The 16,276-nt window shown below is 40.2% G+C and overlaps 1 protein-coding gene across 12 annotated transcripts in view; it reads right to left on the bottom strand.

The window, feature by feature from the left end:
• LOC138970832 (Na(+)/H(+) exchange regulatory cofactor NHE-RF2-like) overlaps positions 1-16,276 on the bottom strand; it is a 102,432-nt gene that overhangs the window by 47,680 nt on the left and 38,476 nt on the right. For 5 of the 12 annotated variants that reach the window (XM_070343379.1, XM_070343381.1, XM_070343370.1 and 2 more), the window contains 2 exons: positions 5,906-5,983; positions 3,514-3,702 (listed from right to left, as the gene is read on the bottom strand). The exons of 1 other annotated variant lie outside the window; for it this stretch is intronic. In XM_070343379.1, coding sequence (XP_070199480.1) covers positions 3,514-3,702; positions 5,906-5,983 — 267 coding nt within the window. The remainder of the gene's footprint in view (positions 1-3,513; positions 3,703-5,905; positions 5,984-16,276) is intronic. 6 more of the 12 variants (XM_070343371.1, XM_070343376.1, XM_070343374.1 and 3 more) reach the window with 3 other exon arrangements.

The following is a 16,276-nucleotide window of genomic DNA, read 5'->3' as shown; positions in this document are numbered from 1 at the left end:
AGGGGGTCGGGGAGGAGATGGTCAGGGAGGTGTCGAAACGTTAAACGTAGGTTTGTATCAAGGTGTCATTTAGGTTCAATACCTACACGACGTCAAGGAAACGACCACTAAAAGCAGACAGAACCAGTACAGTTAGCCCCAAGCATCAGACCGTAACACCCAGCACCCCTACCCACTTCCCTTAAACACCAACACATCCTCCATTCCCACTCAGAGAAGATAGTCATCTTTTACCCCCAAGTTAAAATAAAATCCTCTACTGAAACAATAATGTGTCTTTACTCAAAGGCAAGGAAGCCGAAAATACAAAACAAAACAAAAAAGCTGACAAAGTTATCAGAAAGGATTTTCACACCGTCATCACACTCTTTGCCCCCTCAAGGATAAAATAATTTTTAAAAAACATGCCCCCCCTCCCCCCTTCTTATTTTCTCCCTCAAAATCAACCTCCCTTCGGCAGGTGTCTCAGTGAACGATAACCCCAAACCCTATCAGTTGAATTCACCAGACACAAACAATCTCGACGCTCTACAAAACTAGACGGTATGAGAGCTGTTTGTTTTGCCCGAGGACGTCAGACAAAATAATCATAATCTCAGGTGGACCATTTCAATCAACACGGTGATAATTGTTCAATATCATTATACATGGAACATAACTGCACACAATAACATGTTACGATTGCTGTTTCAGCACGAAAGCTATTTTCCCATTTTTCGCCTCACCACTTTTCAATCTCAATCACTTCTTGATAGAACATTGACTGAAAAGGAAAGGCATCCAATCAACCGTAATGAAAAACAAGTGGCATTAAGATTATCATAAAATGCTGCAAAGAAGAAACCATTATCAACGCAAGACAAGATCATTTCATAATCGTAGCCATCAACAACATATCACCATCAAACCCATCAATATCGTCGTCGTCATCAACACCATCATCATCGCAACAATAAACATGATCATCAACATTTCATTAATCAACAAAACAACAGAGCTTTGTTCTGCCACCTCGCCTCAAATAAAGTAAATGCATCACGATCACCATCATCAACATCACCATCATCATCACCATCATCATCATCACTATCACCATCACCATCATCATCGCTACAAAAATCACGATCGTCAACATTCCCAGACAAAAACAACATCACTTAAATCTGCCACCTCACCTCACGTAAAGCCTCGCACACAGTCTTAGCGAGCAGCAACCTTAATTCGCAATACACTCAAAGGCAGGCACAACTCATAAACCACACACTAACCAGACAATCATTATACTTAAAACATATAACTCACACGCAACATAATAAAACTTTGCACTTAGCAAACAGAAATTAACGAGATACTTTTGATCGACTAGCTGCTGTGCACCTTACAATAATTTATTTCAACAGCTGATCACACTATCACATTCCATTGTAGCTGAACCATATATTTCTGCTTCTCTGTGCTTTCCTTGTGAGTTATCCTAGACACAAACAGTCTCTTTGTCTGTATTTTCATATGAGCTATATCTAAACATAATTTATGCTATTTAATTACGCCAAGACTTCATGTTCTAAATAAAAAGACTGAAGAGAAATTAGAGACACAAAAACATGTAATGAGAGGGTGCAATATACATTGTCCAGCTGTGCACAATAACAATTTAATTTTCCTAACTGGACGTTAGCTCATTTGAAAAGAAAGACAGAAAACAAATATTTCTCAGAAATACAAAAGAGACACACAGCAAACGTATTATCTTTACTTAATCTGCTATAAACACTTTTTATTCACTCTCCAAAGCTAGATAAAGGAAATACCAAAGCAAACCACTCTCTGATTATACTGTTCATTCTGGTCTCAAACTTAATCTAACATGTTCTAAAAACAACAACAAGCAACTCTTTGTTAATCAAAAACTACGAAATTGGAATTACTATCAAATATGTCTCCCCTACATCGTTATCAGAACTAAGGAAAACTGATCAAAAACTACTGCGAAGTAAGCTCATCTGACAGCTAAAGAATATCTAAAAATGAACAGACATACTAAGATGACAGCAGCTGGTCTATATTTGGCTTGTCTGTTTTACGTCTAAATGTATCTTGACGATTCCTTGTAAGTGCATCGCTATTCTATTTTTTTCTCTCAACGTTAGGCTCATCAACTTCTTGTCAAAATTTGAATAATCTATTCCATTTCAGATTTTGGATTTGTCTATTTCTTATCAAAACTTGCCTGGTCTATTCCTTGCTAGTCTATTGCTTGTCTATTTCTTGTCAAAACTTGCCTGGTCTATTCCTTGCTAGTCTATTGCTTGTCTATTTCTTATCAAAACTTGCCTGGTCAATTCCTTGCTAGTATATTGCTTGTCTATTTCTTGTCAGCGTATAGCTTGTCTATTTTTTCTCCTTGTGTTTGGCTCGTCTTCTCCTTGCCAAAATAAATCTTGTCTATTTCTAAAAGAATAAAAATAACATGATAGCGCATGGCTTGTCAATTCTTAACAAATCACTTGTCCATTTTTTGTCAAACTTTCACCTGCCTTTTCCTTTTTTAAAGGTTTTAAAACAGAGGTGCACTACAAGTCTGTTAACAACTAATTCTAGAGAGAGGAAGATCAAGGTATCAAAGAGAACATATTTGTATCAGATCTATTCTAAAACTGACAGGAAAGTGTCACTTAAAAAAAAAAAAAGAGTAAAGAAACAGTAAGGAACAAGTTCAGCCTTGTAAGAGGGATACTTTGACATAAAATTATGTTAAAAAAAACTTACTGAAGGTCACTTCTTGAAAATCTCAAATTACAATTATTGTTATTCATATTAATAACTGTACAAAGTATTTCAAAACTGGATAACCAAGTTAATGCATGAAAACCATGGATAGTTACGACACAAAATAGGGGGAACACGTATATATCCCCATCCCATTTCCTTCGCCTAAACTCTCATGTTATATAGATATCAAAGGATGTGTTATTAGAGAGAGAGAGAGAGAGAGAGAGAGAGAGAGAGAGAGAGAGAGAGAGAGAGAGAGAGAGAGAGAGAGAGAGAGAGAGAGAGAGAGAGAGAGAGAGAGAGAAAGAGAGAGAGAAAAACACTACAAAATTAGCACTGGTTTTCTGTTCTTCAATCAATACCATATTGAAAAGCACATTGCAAACAAAAGCTAGCGTTACCGCGCGCGCAGTTCACACATACACAAGATTTGCAATGTTCTGGTTAAATAGATCTCACTGAAAAATTAAATACAAATAATGCCAGGAAGGGCACACTGAAACTCACTGAAGCAAAGGGTCAAATCAACGAGGAATCATAAAAGCAGCCAGCCAGAATCCAAGCAAGGCGGTAGCACCACCAAAAAGGCGAGGAGAAAAAAAATCACAAAGAAAAGACTACAAGAACTATCAAATTACGAAAACAACAGAGGGTTTAAAACTCAAAGCAGCAAAAAGTCGCGCATGCCGAGCGAGCAGGAAACAGGCAAAAACGACAGTGTGAGAGGAGTCGCCTTTTTACCGAAATCTTGGTCGTAAGTCGTTCGGGTCACCTGGACCTCTTCGTATGCGTTCATATCCACCCCTCCTCCACCCACTTCCTCCTCCGCTGCCACTACATCATCATCATCGTCGATAGCCACCGCGGCCACGGCCACTGCCACGTCATCTTCGATAGGAGGAGGGAACTCTTCCTCTGCCTCCTCTGTACCTAGCAGGTAGGTGACAGGTCAAGGCAGTGGTAAAGGCCATGCAAGGTCAAACAAAAAACACTCGAAGCTGGAGTGGGAGAGGTATTAACCATTCAGCAGACATCCGAATGACAAAAATCTATGCAGCAAATAAACATGAGTAAATTACTGCACTTTAAAACTCATGCCCCACAGCGACAACAAAATGTCGGATTACCACAATCATTCAATTTCACCATCAATGCAACAAAACAATCACTGTATGCATGTAATATTCAAAATCAAACAAACAAGACTGAACCGAACACAAATTCTAAATATCCATATTCAAAATGCCAAAGAACAGCCTCTAAATATCAAACTCAGTAAACAAACGACGTTAAAGTAAAAGAGTTCGAGGAGTTAAGGCAGTCTGTTTACGGTATCCCGACCCGACCCTATTTTTTCGCGCGACCCTAGACTTTTTTTTGGCATTTGGGAAAAAATAAAAAATTAAAAAATTAAAAAAATTAAAAAGAATAACAAAAGTCTGTTTTTTGGCAAAATAACTTTAAAATTGTTTTTTTGGAGAAAAAAAATTAAAAAAATCAAAAAAATCCCGACCCTATTTTTTTTGCCTATGTTACCGTAAACAGACTATTTTTTGGGGGGGCCTAAAAACAATTCTAGCTGTAAAAATACACTTCCAATGCAATCATGGTCAGTGTGAGAGAAAGAAAACAATGTGCGCCCCAAAAGTGCTCTCTTCAAGGAATCAAGACAATTGTGCAAACAAAAATGTTAGTTACAATTGAGTTCACAAAAAAAGAAATGTGATCGTCTTCGCTAAGGGAAGAGAGACAGGAAATAAAACACTCAAAATTGAAAAAAGAGAAAGAGAGAGAGAGAGAGAGAGAGAGAGAGAGAGAGAGAGAGAGAGAGAGAGAGAAACAACAACGCTACTAAAACTCATACTACTCCTTAAACTAACTCTCGGGCAAAGAAAAGCGGTCATCAAAACAATCTTTCGCAATGCTTCACTACACAGCTGGGCTATTCAAACAGGCAACTTCATTTTTTACAATGGCAAGAAAATCTATTTCCACAATCAATACGATGAGTCATGTTCAAATGTCACAAGGTATGTTGTTGACCTTACGCTTGGCATAAACGCAAACCCGAATGTAAACAAGATCATTCAGTTGAAGAGTTTTATGCTGATAAGAAGTTATATGGTAATCACTGTCCCGCGGTAAGTAATTCATATAGCCATTACGATCATTTCATTGCCAATCATGATCTAACCCTAACAGAATTATACACAGTAAAAATATGCTCCCAGATGGAATAATCCATAAAGTATACAATGTTATTTACACACAGGAATTGGGGGGGGGGGGGGGGGGGGGGGGGTAGGGACTTAACGCCCTCACAGGGAATGTCCTATTTATAGGGATATGTATGTGGTGATATGCTAAAAACAATGTCATTTCTGGTGTCAATACTCTTTTACACATTGTTTCAGCAACGAAGATGATTGACAAACGCAATCCATGCATAAGCAGCTTGACTGACTTAATTCTATTTTCTAAATACAATTTTATAAATGCTCAGAAGGGGCCATTTCCGTGTGCGACTAACATGCAATCTTCTAGGGTCCTTGGTGTAAGCAAACAATCAATCATGCAGAAAGAGTCTACGGTAGGAGTGAGTATCACCCTGCAAACGTGCAATATACAGTCACAACTCAAAAAGATAAGCAGTGAGGATTAGTACAGGAATCTGAAACACAACCTGTATTAGATCTGACAAAGCTGAGCAAACACCATTATATGCTAGTATATATAGAGAGGCAGTAGAAAGAGTCGTGCACATGAAACAAACAACAAGTTGAATCGCAGATGTCATGCAAAAGAAAGGCCGTGTACTGTACAGCATCCACAGAATGAGAAGATGAAGAGCACACACTCATCTACAGACACAGAGAAGACCAGTTTCACGCAGTCCAAGTGTGTTAGTTTTGGAATCAACCCACGACATGCAAACGTGCAGTAACAAAAAACACGACCACCCCCCAAACAAATTACTTGGAAACTGAAAAGAACCATGCATCACACAGTTAAAAAAGAAGTCCAAACCTGTTTAAATATACAAGGAGAAAGTGCAAGCGTAAGAAAAAGAAGTTGGTAAAGCAGAACCACTCTTTGACAGCCGTGGTTACATTGATTTCTGTTCTGTTTTTACCGTTTTGGAAACTGTCTGGCTCGGGTGCGGGTGCACTTTCCACTGTTTCCGACACGGTAGCTGTGATAGTTTCCGTTTCTGATCAAAACAGGTGAGCAAAACGTGAGCAAATCAATGAAGCACGCAAATAATAATATTACACAACACAAGCATAAAACGGAGCAGAGCGCGGAATCAAAATAATTCACACACGTTAAACATATAACTTGGAAAAAAACAAGAACAAAATGTGTTAATGACCTCTCTGCATTATTAAGCATCTTTGGCCCCGTAAACCTGAAAATAAATTCGAGCACAGAAAACAAAATTGAAACAAGGAAAGAGAGAACCTGCTTGCCCAAAACAAAACTTGGATCTACTTGCTACATCATTCTGTCATGCATTACAAATATTGCAGTCAGAACAAAAACAGACATGACATACACAGTGATTTTAACTCTAAGCGATAGATGACGTTTGCACAAAATACTGCGATTGCCACAACCAGAAGTTCAAAAGTGAAGGACAATGTATTCTCGGCATTCAAGGTTCTTTATGTACACAACTGAGTTTTAACAAAAATTCGCTCATGTCAGCGTAATAACGTTCATCATAAAGAATTTCAACACAAGGACACAGAAGCCTTGGCACATGCATGCAGCAAAAAACACGCTAGTTCTGAAAAACGAATAACAAGCAGTCTTCCAAATAACTTTTTAACACTCATAACATTTAAAAAATGCGTCCTTTTTAGAAGGAAACCACATGTCGGGCGGGACGATACGAAAGAATGATATACAGACATGTAAGAAAAGACACACACTGCTAAAGAAGGAAGAAAGGAAAGAAAGGAAGAAAGAACGAACGAAAGAAAGAAAGATAGATAACAAGTCGCGAAAGGCGAAAATACATTTAGTCAAGTAGCTGTCGAACTCACAGAATGAAACTGAACGCAATGCAACGCAGCAAGACCGTATACTCGTAGCATCGTCAGTCCACCGCTCACGGCATAGGCAGTGAAATTGACAAGAAGAGCGGGGTAGTAGTTGTGCTGGGAAGGATAGCACGCTTTTCTGTACCTCTCTTCGTTTTAACTTTCTGAGCGTGTTTTTAATCCAAACATATCATATCTATATGTTTTTGGAATCAGGAACCGACAAGGAATAAGATGAAAGTGTTTTTAAATTGATTTGGAAAATTTAATTTTGATAATAATTTTTATATATTTAATTTTCAGAGCTTGTTTTTAATCCAAACATAACATATTTATATGTTTTTTGGAATCAGCAAATGATGGAAAATAAGATCAACGTAAATTTGGATCGTTTTATAAAAAAAATATTATTTTTACAATTTTCAGATATTTAATGACCAAAGTCATTAATTAATTTTTAAGCCACCACGCTGAAATGCAATACCGAAGTCCGGGCTTCGTCGAAGATTACTTGACCAAAATTTCAACCAATTTGGTTGAAAAATGAGAGCGTGACAGTGCCGCCTCAACTTTCACGAAAAGCCGGATATGACGTCATAAAAGACATTTATCAAAAAAATGAAAAAAACGTCGGGAGATTTCATACCCAGGAACTCTCATGTCAAATTTCATAAAGATCGGTCCAGTAGTTTAGTCTGAATCGCTCTACACACACACACAGACAGAGACACACACACACACACACACACACACACACACACGCACACGCACACGCACGCACACACATACACCACGACCCTCGTCTCGTTTCCCCCTCTACGTTAAAACATTTAGTCAAAATGTAAAAAGAGAAAGAAAGAAAACAGACAGAAAGACAAAAGACAAGGGAAACAAGTCGCGTAAGGCGAAAATACAATATTTAGTCAAGTAGCTGTCGAACTCACAGAATGAAACTGAACGCAACGCAACGCAGCAAGACCGTATACTCGTAGCATCGTCACTCCACCGCCAGTGGCAAAGGCAGTGCACGTGGAATTGACAAGAAGAGCGGGGTATTCGTTGCGCTGAGAAGGATAGCACGCTTTTCTGTACCTCTCTTCGTTTTAACTTTCTGAGCGTGTTTTTAATCCAAACATATCATATCTATATATTTTTGGAATCAGGAACCGACAAGGAATAAGATGAAAGTGTTTTTAAATTGATTTCGAAAAAAAAAATTTGATAATAATTTTTATATATTTAATTTTTAGAGCTTGTTTTTAATCCGAATATAACATATTGATATGTTTTTGGAATCAGCAAATGATGGCGAATAAGATAAACGTAAATTTGGATCGTTTTATAAATTTTTATTTTTTTTTACAATTTTCAGATTTTTAATGACCAAAGTCATAAATTAATTTTTAAGCCACCAAGCTGAAATGCAATACCGAACCCCGGGCTTCGTCAAAGAGTACTTGACCAAAATTTCAACCAATTTGGTTGAAAAATGAGGGCGTGACAGTGCCGCCTCAACTTTCACGAAAAGCCGGATATGACGTCATCAAAGACATTTATCAAAAAAATGAAAAAAACGTTCGGGGATTTCATACCCAGGAACTCTCATGTCAAATTTCATAAAGATCGGTCCAGTAGTTTAGTCTGAATCGCTCTACACACACACACACACGCACACACGCACACACACACACACACACATACACCACGACCCTCGTTTCGATTCCCCCTCGATGTTAAAATATTTAGTCAAAACTTGACTAAATATAAAAAACACAAGCAGACAAAAATACACACAAACAAACAACAGAAAAGATCTCTGCAAGTGCATAGATTTGTCTGTTAACATATATTGTGGTCAAGGGAAATGTTGACATTAAATAAATAAATAAAAGAAGAAAAAGGTTATGAAAAAAGGCCTATATTTCAACTCGGTCCAATGACCCCTGAGACAAGGATATGCACTGTGGACAATTAAGGTCATCCATCTTTCTTTCTGTGAATTGCAACAGACACTCGCTGATTCAGGGACAAAGGTCAATCACTTACGCAAAGACATAGATACATATCCCCTTTTGGGCTGTCTCCTCTTGACAGAGAAGGATAATCAGGAAATGCAGGACCACTTATGGCAAAATCGAATCTCTTGTCAAACTTGTAAAGAAAAAAATAAACTGATGGACAGCTGGTTAGGCCAAGTTGTTTGTTGTTGTTGTTGATGGGATGGGGAGGGGGGGTAGCGTTGGTAGTTACATTGCTTGTTCGCTGGTCTTTTGCTTCTTTTGAATTCCTACAATATTTATACGAACAAGAGAGGGAGAGAGGGAGAGAGAGAGAGAGAGAGAGAGAGAAAGAGAGAGAGAGAGAGAGAGCGAGAGAGAGAGAGAGAGAGAGAGAGAGAGAGAGAGAGAGAGAGAGGGAGAGAGAGGGAGAGAGGGAGAGAGAGAGAGAGAGAGAGGGGAGAGGGGAGAGGGAGAGAGAGAGAGAGAGAGAGAGAGAGAGAGAGAGAGAGAGAGAGGAGAGAGAGAGAGAGAGAGTGAGGAAATAATGGAGAGAAAAAAATCCTGTCAGAATCCGGGTACGGTAGGATGCAGAATGGGATTGCAAACGACCTTTTTTAAAAAATTTAACAAAAATCCTTCAAAGCATTCAGCTCCTGAATTACTTCCCTAAGATTAAATAAACATGTCCCCTTCATTATCAGTTCCGGCTTGAACTTTCCATTTAAGTCGGAATTTGTCGGCCGACAGCAAAATGGAGAGGGAGCTAGGTTCATCTGAGTTTATAGCGCTATGATATGAGCTACAACAAATCCGTGTTTCCCTTCTTGTCCTAGCGCTGGGTTTTTATTTTGGCTGTGGCTATATCCACGGGTCCGTGACTCAGTCGATGCTATATCCACGTCACTGACGTCATCGTACTCAAGGGACGCTACTCTCGCCTTATATTTTGCTGCTTTCGGTTGGGCACTTCAGTTCACTGACTTCAGCTGTCAAATTTTAAAAGTAAAAACTCTCTTTTATTCTTATGAGTGGAATACAGGGTCCAAAGTTCGATCAGCAGCACTTAATGGTAGGAGAGGGGAGTTTATGTGATACAATGTAAACAAAGCCAGCTGCCGTCCTGCCGGTGAAAATTGCAGGAGTGCATTTTTATTGCTATCTCAGCTCTTATCAACGAAATGTTTTGGAGAAAAGAAGAGAAGAGCAACGTAAAAGAAAGGATCCGAAAGTTAAGAGGGGGAAAAAATAAGTCTAAAAATTTATTTTAACAAAAATAAAAAGAAGACTGGGGCCAGGCTCGAACTGGAGGTCTCATGGACTGTTTGACTATTCACTACCGTCTGAGCTACGGAGCCAACATGGCCGTTAATGGAAAAATAGGAATCTATATTTTGTGCGATACTTCCTGATGACTGCTATCGATCTCGACGAACTTTACGAAAGTTGCACATGAGTGCACTCCTGTAAAGGCTTCCAGTTTAGTTTGCAGGCTGTCAAAAGAGTTGATTGTGTTGTGGTAAAAGCAAAATGGCGCTTGATAAGAGTGCCAACGCGAGGCTTCCCGTGCGACGATGACGTCAGTGACGTGGATATAGCCTAGCTGGGGACTAGAGACACGGACCCGTGGATATACCCACAACCTTTTATTTTGTTTCTGTATTTAAATCTTTCTTTCTGGTGGGGAGGGGGAGGGGGGAAGATGTGAGGGTGTGGGGAGGGGTGATCAAACTCTTCGGCTTTGTAAAAACCAGTTCGACTTCTTCTATGACACGTGCGTGAAGGTTATTGTAAAGTACCGATGTGTTGGACAACTTGGAGATTGAGGTTACATTTCATGTTATGACATTCCTTTCGAGTGTTGGTCTAGGGATTCCATTCAGCGAACTCACACTTTCCCCTTGCCTTGTACCACTAATCCACACAATAAGACAGAATTCATTCCTTGCGACATAGGGGTGGACCATATTGTTGTCAAAAAAGAACTAGCCTGAGTTTACTATACCAGCTACACTACCGCCCAAAGGACAGTCTTTCGCCCCCGCCCTCCCCCATTAAAAATGGGGATAACCTGCATGTCTAAAGGGTGAGTGAGTCTTTACCATGTACCTCCCAAATTTCGCAATAGCCGGAGAACACATTCTGCATTCATTTTAACAACGGTCATGCGTGGGTGGTGTCAGTCATTGTGACGGGGTTTAGTCACATCCACTGTGTGAGAGAGACCACCGTTTGCCACGCACGTCTGGCTGACTTTCACACGGAGCATCTGTCACTTGATATCTCACAGCCAGACATCTGTCTGACAGTTTTTTCGGAAGGTTACAGGATATGTTGGTGCTCTGTCTTTAATGTCCTAATCTCTCTAGTTCGGTACCGTTTTGACAGTTCTCCTACACTAAAGCCCTTAATTGAGGTTGATATCAAAAGCAAATGTCTTTTGGGGGGGTTAACGCAGTTCACAGACCAAACTGGCCTACACTACTGTCGTACCTTTACATTTCAAATAAACGCAGGTCTGCAAATTGGCCTATTGTGCCTTAACATTGTAAATGCCTATAAATCTCACTACCAAACCGCTGCCATTAAAACAGACCCGGAGACTACGTAGTATGCACAGCAGTTCTTTCGTCACTGCACAACCCGTTCAAGTCCAAAAAGAAGCATTATTTTGCGTTCTTGTAAAGCAGCCAGATCGTTCTGTTCATCCAGATGCCTCAAAGGTAAGTTGGTCTCGCGTGAGACCTACTTACCGCTACAGGACCCAAAATATGAATAGTTGATACGGGTGTTGATCCAGAACTAGCTAGACCTCACACGTTTAACACAAAATTTGTTCAGTTTGACCCACATTTTAACAGGGCTACTATGAGCACCAGACCGCCACCCTTTCAGACATCTCTACCAAAACACCACTTCAAATATTTGAACAGTTTCAATTCACTGACATTGAGATAGGTTGGTCTATTCAAGCCCGTATGTTTTCCCATGGCTAAATAAGCTATTTCACTCCTTCTTCAAATACTCTTGGCAAACGCGAACAGATTTCAAGAAACCGGAATTAATCAAAGCCTTTATTTCTCAGCACTGCAAATGAATTAAATGTGTCTGAGCTAACACTTGCAGTATCTTATCAGTTTGCTCCAATTGTTTTCCTTTGCAAATATTCCGGCGAAAGAACAGAATTTTAGAAAAGAGCACAGCAAATGAATTACATTTGGCTTAGCTAACACTTGCATTATCTTATCCCCTTTGCTCCAATTGTTTTCAATTGCAAATATTCCGATGAAGGAGAACAGAATTTTATAAAAGAGCACTGCAAATGAATTAAATGTGTCTTAGCTAACACTTGCAGTATCTAATCGGTTTGCTCCAATTGTATTCTATTCCCAACTACTTCGGCGAAGGAGTACATAATTTTATAAAAGAGCACTGCAAATGAATTAAACATGTCTTACCTTGCACTTGAAGTGTCTTATCGGGTTTGTTTTGATTGCCTAAAGTGTTCCCTTTGACAAGAAGTGAATTGCGTGTTTGTCATTCACTGACCTGCTAGGACAATTTACGCCTTCACCTCTTCGACTAATGCAATGACGTTTGTAAAGTTCATTACAGCTACGACAGGGACACGGAACCAAAACTGAGTTCCACTCTACGCGTTGGACGCAACGGTGCTTGAGCTTAGTGATAAATGAGTCTGTTTACCGTTAGTCGACCCCGCCTATCCACTCCGCTGTATAAAACGGCACTTGCAGCGTCTATTGTGTGTGCTCTCGTCTAAAACGTTAAGCTTTTCTCTTGTCACTTCTTTGTGAATTCTTTTCATGCAGCCCAGCCGAACGGTTTGATTTAAATGAATGGACTATGAATTAACCATGGAATGTGGCAGTTCTCTGCGCCAACATTCCTGAATTCGCAGAAGAAACGGTCATACACCCCTTTATTGTGCCTCTAGGTTACTATACGGACTATATGAAACTCTCTCCTGATCAGAAGCCAAGGACTAACAAGAAACAGTACATGTTCAATGAACCAATCTTCACGATCAAATAAGACCTATGCAATAGACTGCTAACGCCACACTCCCCTGAACCTATAGTTACCGCTTGCGTTATCAGCTTAATCCTCTTCTTATTTTTTTTTTAAAGTCCTTTTTCTGATCAACAATATATATGTTTAGTACCATGCACTCTGCATAACAGACAACAGGGGGAAAGAAAAAAGTCAAACCCAAATTCCTTAGTCTCTGTAACTCGAACACTGCGCAGTTAGCCTTCCCATACATTGTGAGAAATGTCAAACACGGAAAGCGACGACGACAAAATTAATGTCCGTGCCATTAACACGGGGCACAGGTGCTTGGTAAAGAATGATACAAAAAAAAAATTGTTCGACTTCAGTTATATATTATTAAAACAAATTAAAAAAAACCTCGAAGAATTGAATAGAGTTACGAACACAAATGTCATTGCCGTGTTGATCTTAATTAAAATAAAGTAGAGGGGGAGTTAGGACGTTTTTTTTCTTCTAATTCGGCAAAAGTAATTTCGAATTTTTTACTTTTTTTTTTTACTTGTTATTCCACGACAGGTGCACCCCGGCGCTACTATTTGCGTCTTTATTTACTTAAGAGATCAGACGTAAGTTGTGAAAACAAACACTTTTCATGTGGATCACACTCTCATGACGAAAGCACCGTGAACACCATGCACAATACTCGTTACAGATAAGCTAAGATCACAAAAGAAAAACAATTGTACGTTAGCTCTCTCTCTCTCTCCCCCCCCCCTCTCTCTGCGCACTAGTGGTGTGCGTGTGTTTGTGTGTGTGTGTGTGTGTGTGTGTGTGTGTGTGTGTGTGTGTGTAAGTGCGTGATGGCGTTCGTGCGTGCATGCGTGTTTGATCGCGCGTCCGCGCCTATACGTGTGTACATGCTTGCGTGTGTTGAGTGAGCCATGACACGTAAGGTCACCTCTCTGTCTCTTTATTACACCCCAAAGTATTTTTTATGAGACCATTGTTTCGTATTCACCGCACCTTTGGCAAACAACAGTAACGTGTCTGCGTTTTGAGGGCGATCGTGTCATCTGCTTTCGTCACCTATGACTCTCGTAAATGTGGTGACTAGTTGTGTACAATTCGTTGTTATCTTACTGCACTAAAGTATACGCCCTAGCGTTGTGGTATTTTCAGTGATATTTTAATGGAAAGGGATAGGCTAGTATATTAACAAATGAAAACAACGTGTGTTTTTCCTTGTTACTTTGTTTTCAAAAACAATTTTGTGTTTTTATTTTGTTTGATTTTGTCTTTTCTACCTCTGATGTCTATTTTTCTTGGTTTTTGGTGTCCACTTGCTTTGTCAATTTAACAATTATTGAAGAATATTTATGGCCTAGTCACGAGACCCTGGTTATTATTTCCTTTTCTTGCTTCCCGATTCGTAAATATCTACACAATTTTAATTTAAAAAAAACCTCAATCAAGATCTTATATTATTAAATTTATACTCTGACACACACACACACTGCAATTCAGTAGGCACACATATATGTACACCAAAGATGTACAAAAAAGCAAGGGTATGTGGTGATAATGTATTCCAAGGCTAAGAAATGCAGAGGAGGGTCGATTATCCTTTCTTATTCAAACGCTTGCCTGCTATGAGTCGGGCTGATTTATCGATCACATGATCTTGCGTAATTACTCTATCTGACATCAGCAATATTCTTGCTAAATAATAAACGCCTGGTTGTGAATCTAAGAAAGATATATTGTAATACACTCGCAAAATGTCTGAAAATATGTTGATGTTATCAGAGGGGGGGGGGGGGGGGGAGTAGGGGGGGGGAGTGGGGGGGGAGAGTGGGGGGGAGTGGGGGGGGGAGGGGGGGGGGTGGGGGGGGGGGGAAGGCCAGAGGGCACGAAACAGACAAAAGACGAGACCACATAACAATCAGAAGATAAACTGGAGAGAGAGAGAGAGAGAGAGAGAGAGAGAGAGAGAGAGAGAGAGAGAGAGAGAGAGAGAGAGAGAGAGAGAGAGAGAGAGAGAGAGAGAGAGAGAGAGAGAGAAAGAGAGAGATCATATCATCTTAGCACAAGAGGTCCTAACACTAAAACACACATACACTCACACACTTAAAAATCAGTACAGGAAAACATAAACACTATGTAAATTCACGCACAAAAGCAACACAGAGAGCTAGACAATAAAAACACCAAAAAGAACCGTGTTATTTTCTGGTTGAATAATAAATTCTGATTACTGCACATATATCAAAAAAACATTGCAATCAACATTGTAGATTTTTGCAGCAGCACACAAGCAGACATTTTCCCTGTCACAACATGAAAGGCATCAAAAGCAGAGGCTTACACACATAAATTAATGTCATGCATTTGTGATGAAGACTGGACACGCTGTGCATATTTAGGAAGCAAAACAGAACCTGGAAACTGTACTGTATTCATTACATCTGAACCTAGAAAAGTAATTAATAACACTCTCCCACCCCCAACCCCCTCCGAGGGTTCCCTCCTTCACGGTCACTCTCCCTTCCACTTCTGTTTCCCTGTTCTTTGCACCATCACCAGTGCCCCCCTACTCCCAAACAACTCTTCTTCTTCGTACATCCCGACCCTACTCCCAAACAACTCTTCTTCGTACATCCCGACCCTACTCCCAAACAACTCTTCTTCTTCGTACATCCCGACCCTACTCCCAAACAACTCTTCTTCGTACATCCCGACCCTACTCCCAAACAACTCTTCTTCTTCGTACATCCCGACCCTACTCCCAAACAACTCTTCTTCTTCGTACATCCCGACCCTACTCCCAAACAACTCTTCTTCTTCGTACATCCCGACCCTACTCCCAAACAACTCTTCTTCTTCGTACATCCCGACCCTACTCCCAAACAACTCTTCTTCTTCGTACATCCCGACCCTACTCCCAACAACAGTTACTCTTCTTCTTCGTACATCCCGACACTACTCCCAAACAACTCTTCTTCTTCGTACATCCCGACCCTACTCCCAACAACTCTTCTTCTTCGTACATCCCGACCCTACTGCCAACAACTCCTCTTCTTCTTCGTACATCCCGACCCTACTCCCAACAACTCTTCTTCTTCGTACATCCCGACCCTACTCCCAAACAACTCTTCTTCTTCGTACATCCCGACCCTACTCCCAAACAACTCTTCTTCTTCGTACATCCCGACCCTACTCCCAAACAACTCTTCTTCTTCGTACATCCCGACCCTACTCCCAAACAACTCTTCTTCTTCGTACATCCCGACCCTACTCCCAAACAACCCTTCTTCTTCGTACATCCCGACCCTACTGCCAAACAACTCTTCTTCTTCGTACATCCCGACCGTACTCCCAAACAACTCTTCTTCTTCGTACATCCCGACCCTACTCCCAAACAACTCTTCTTCTTCGTACATCCCGACC

This window comes from Littorina saxatilis, linkage group LG7 (genome assembly GCF_037325665.1).
Source record: "Littorina saxatilis isolate snail1 linkage group LG7, US_GU_Lsax_2.0, whole genome shotgun sequence".
NCBI classification, from domain to species: Eukaryota; Metazoa; Mollusca; class Gastropoda; order Littorinimorpha; family Littorinidae; genus Littorina; species Littorina saxatilis.
The sequence above is the reverse complement of the archived record's forward strand: the minus strand, read 5'-3'. Positions and strand labels throughout refer to the sequence as shown.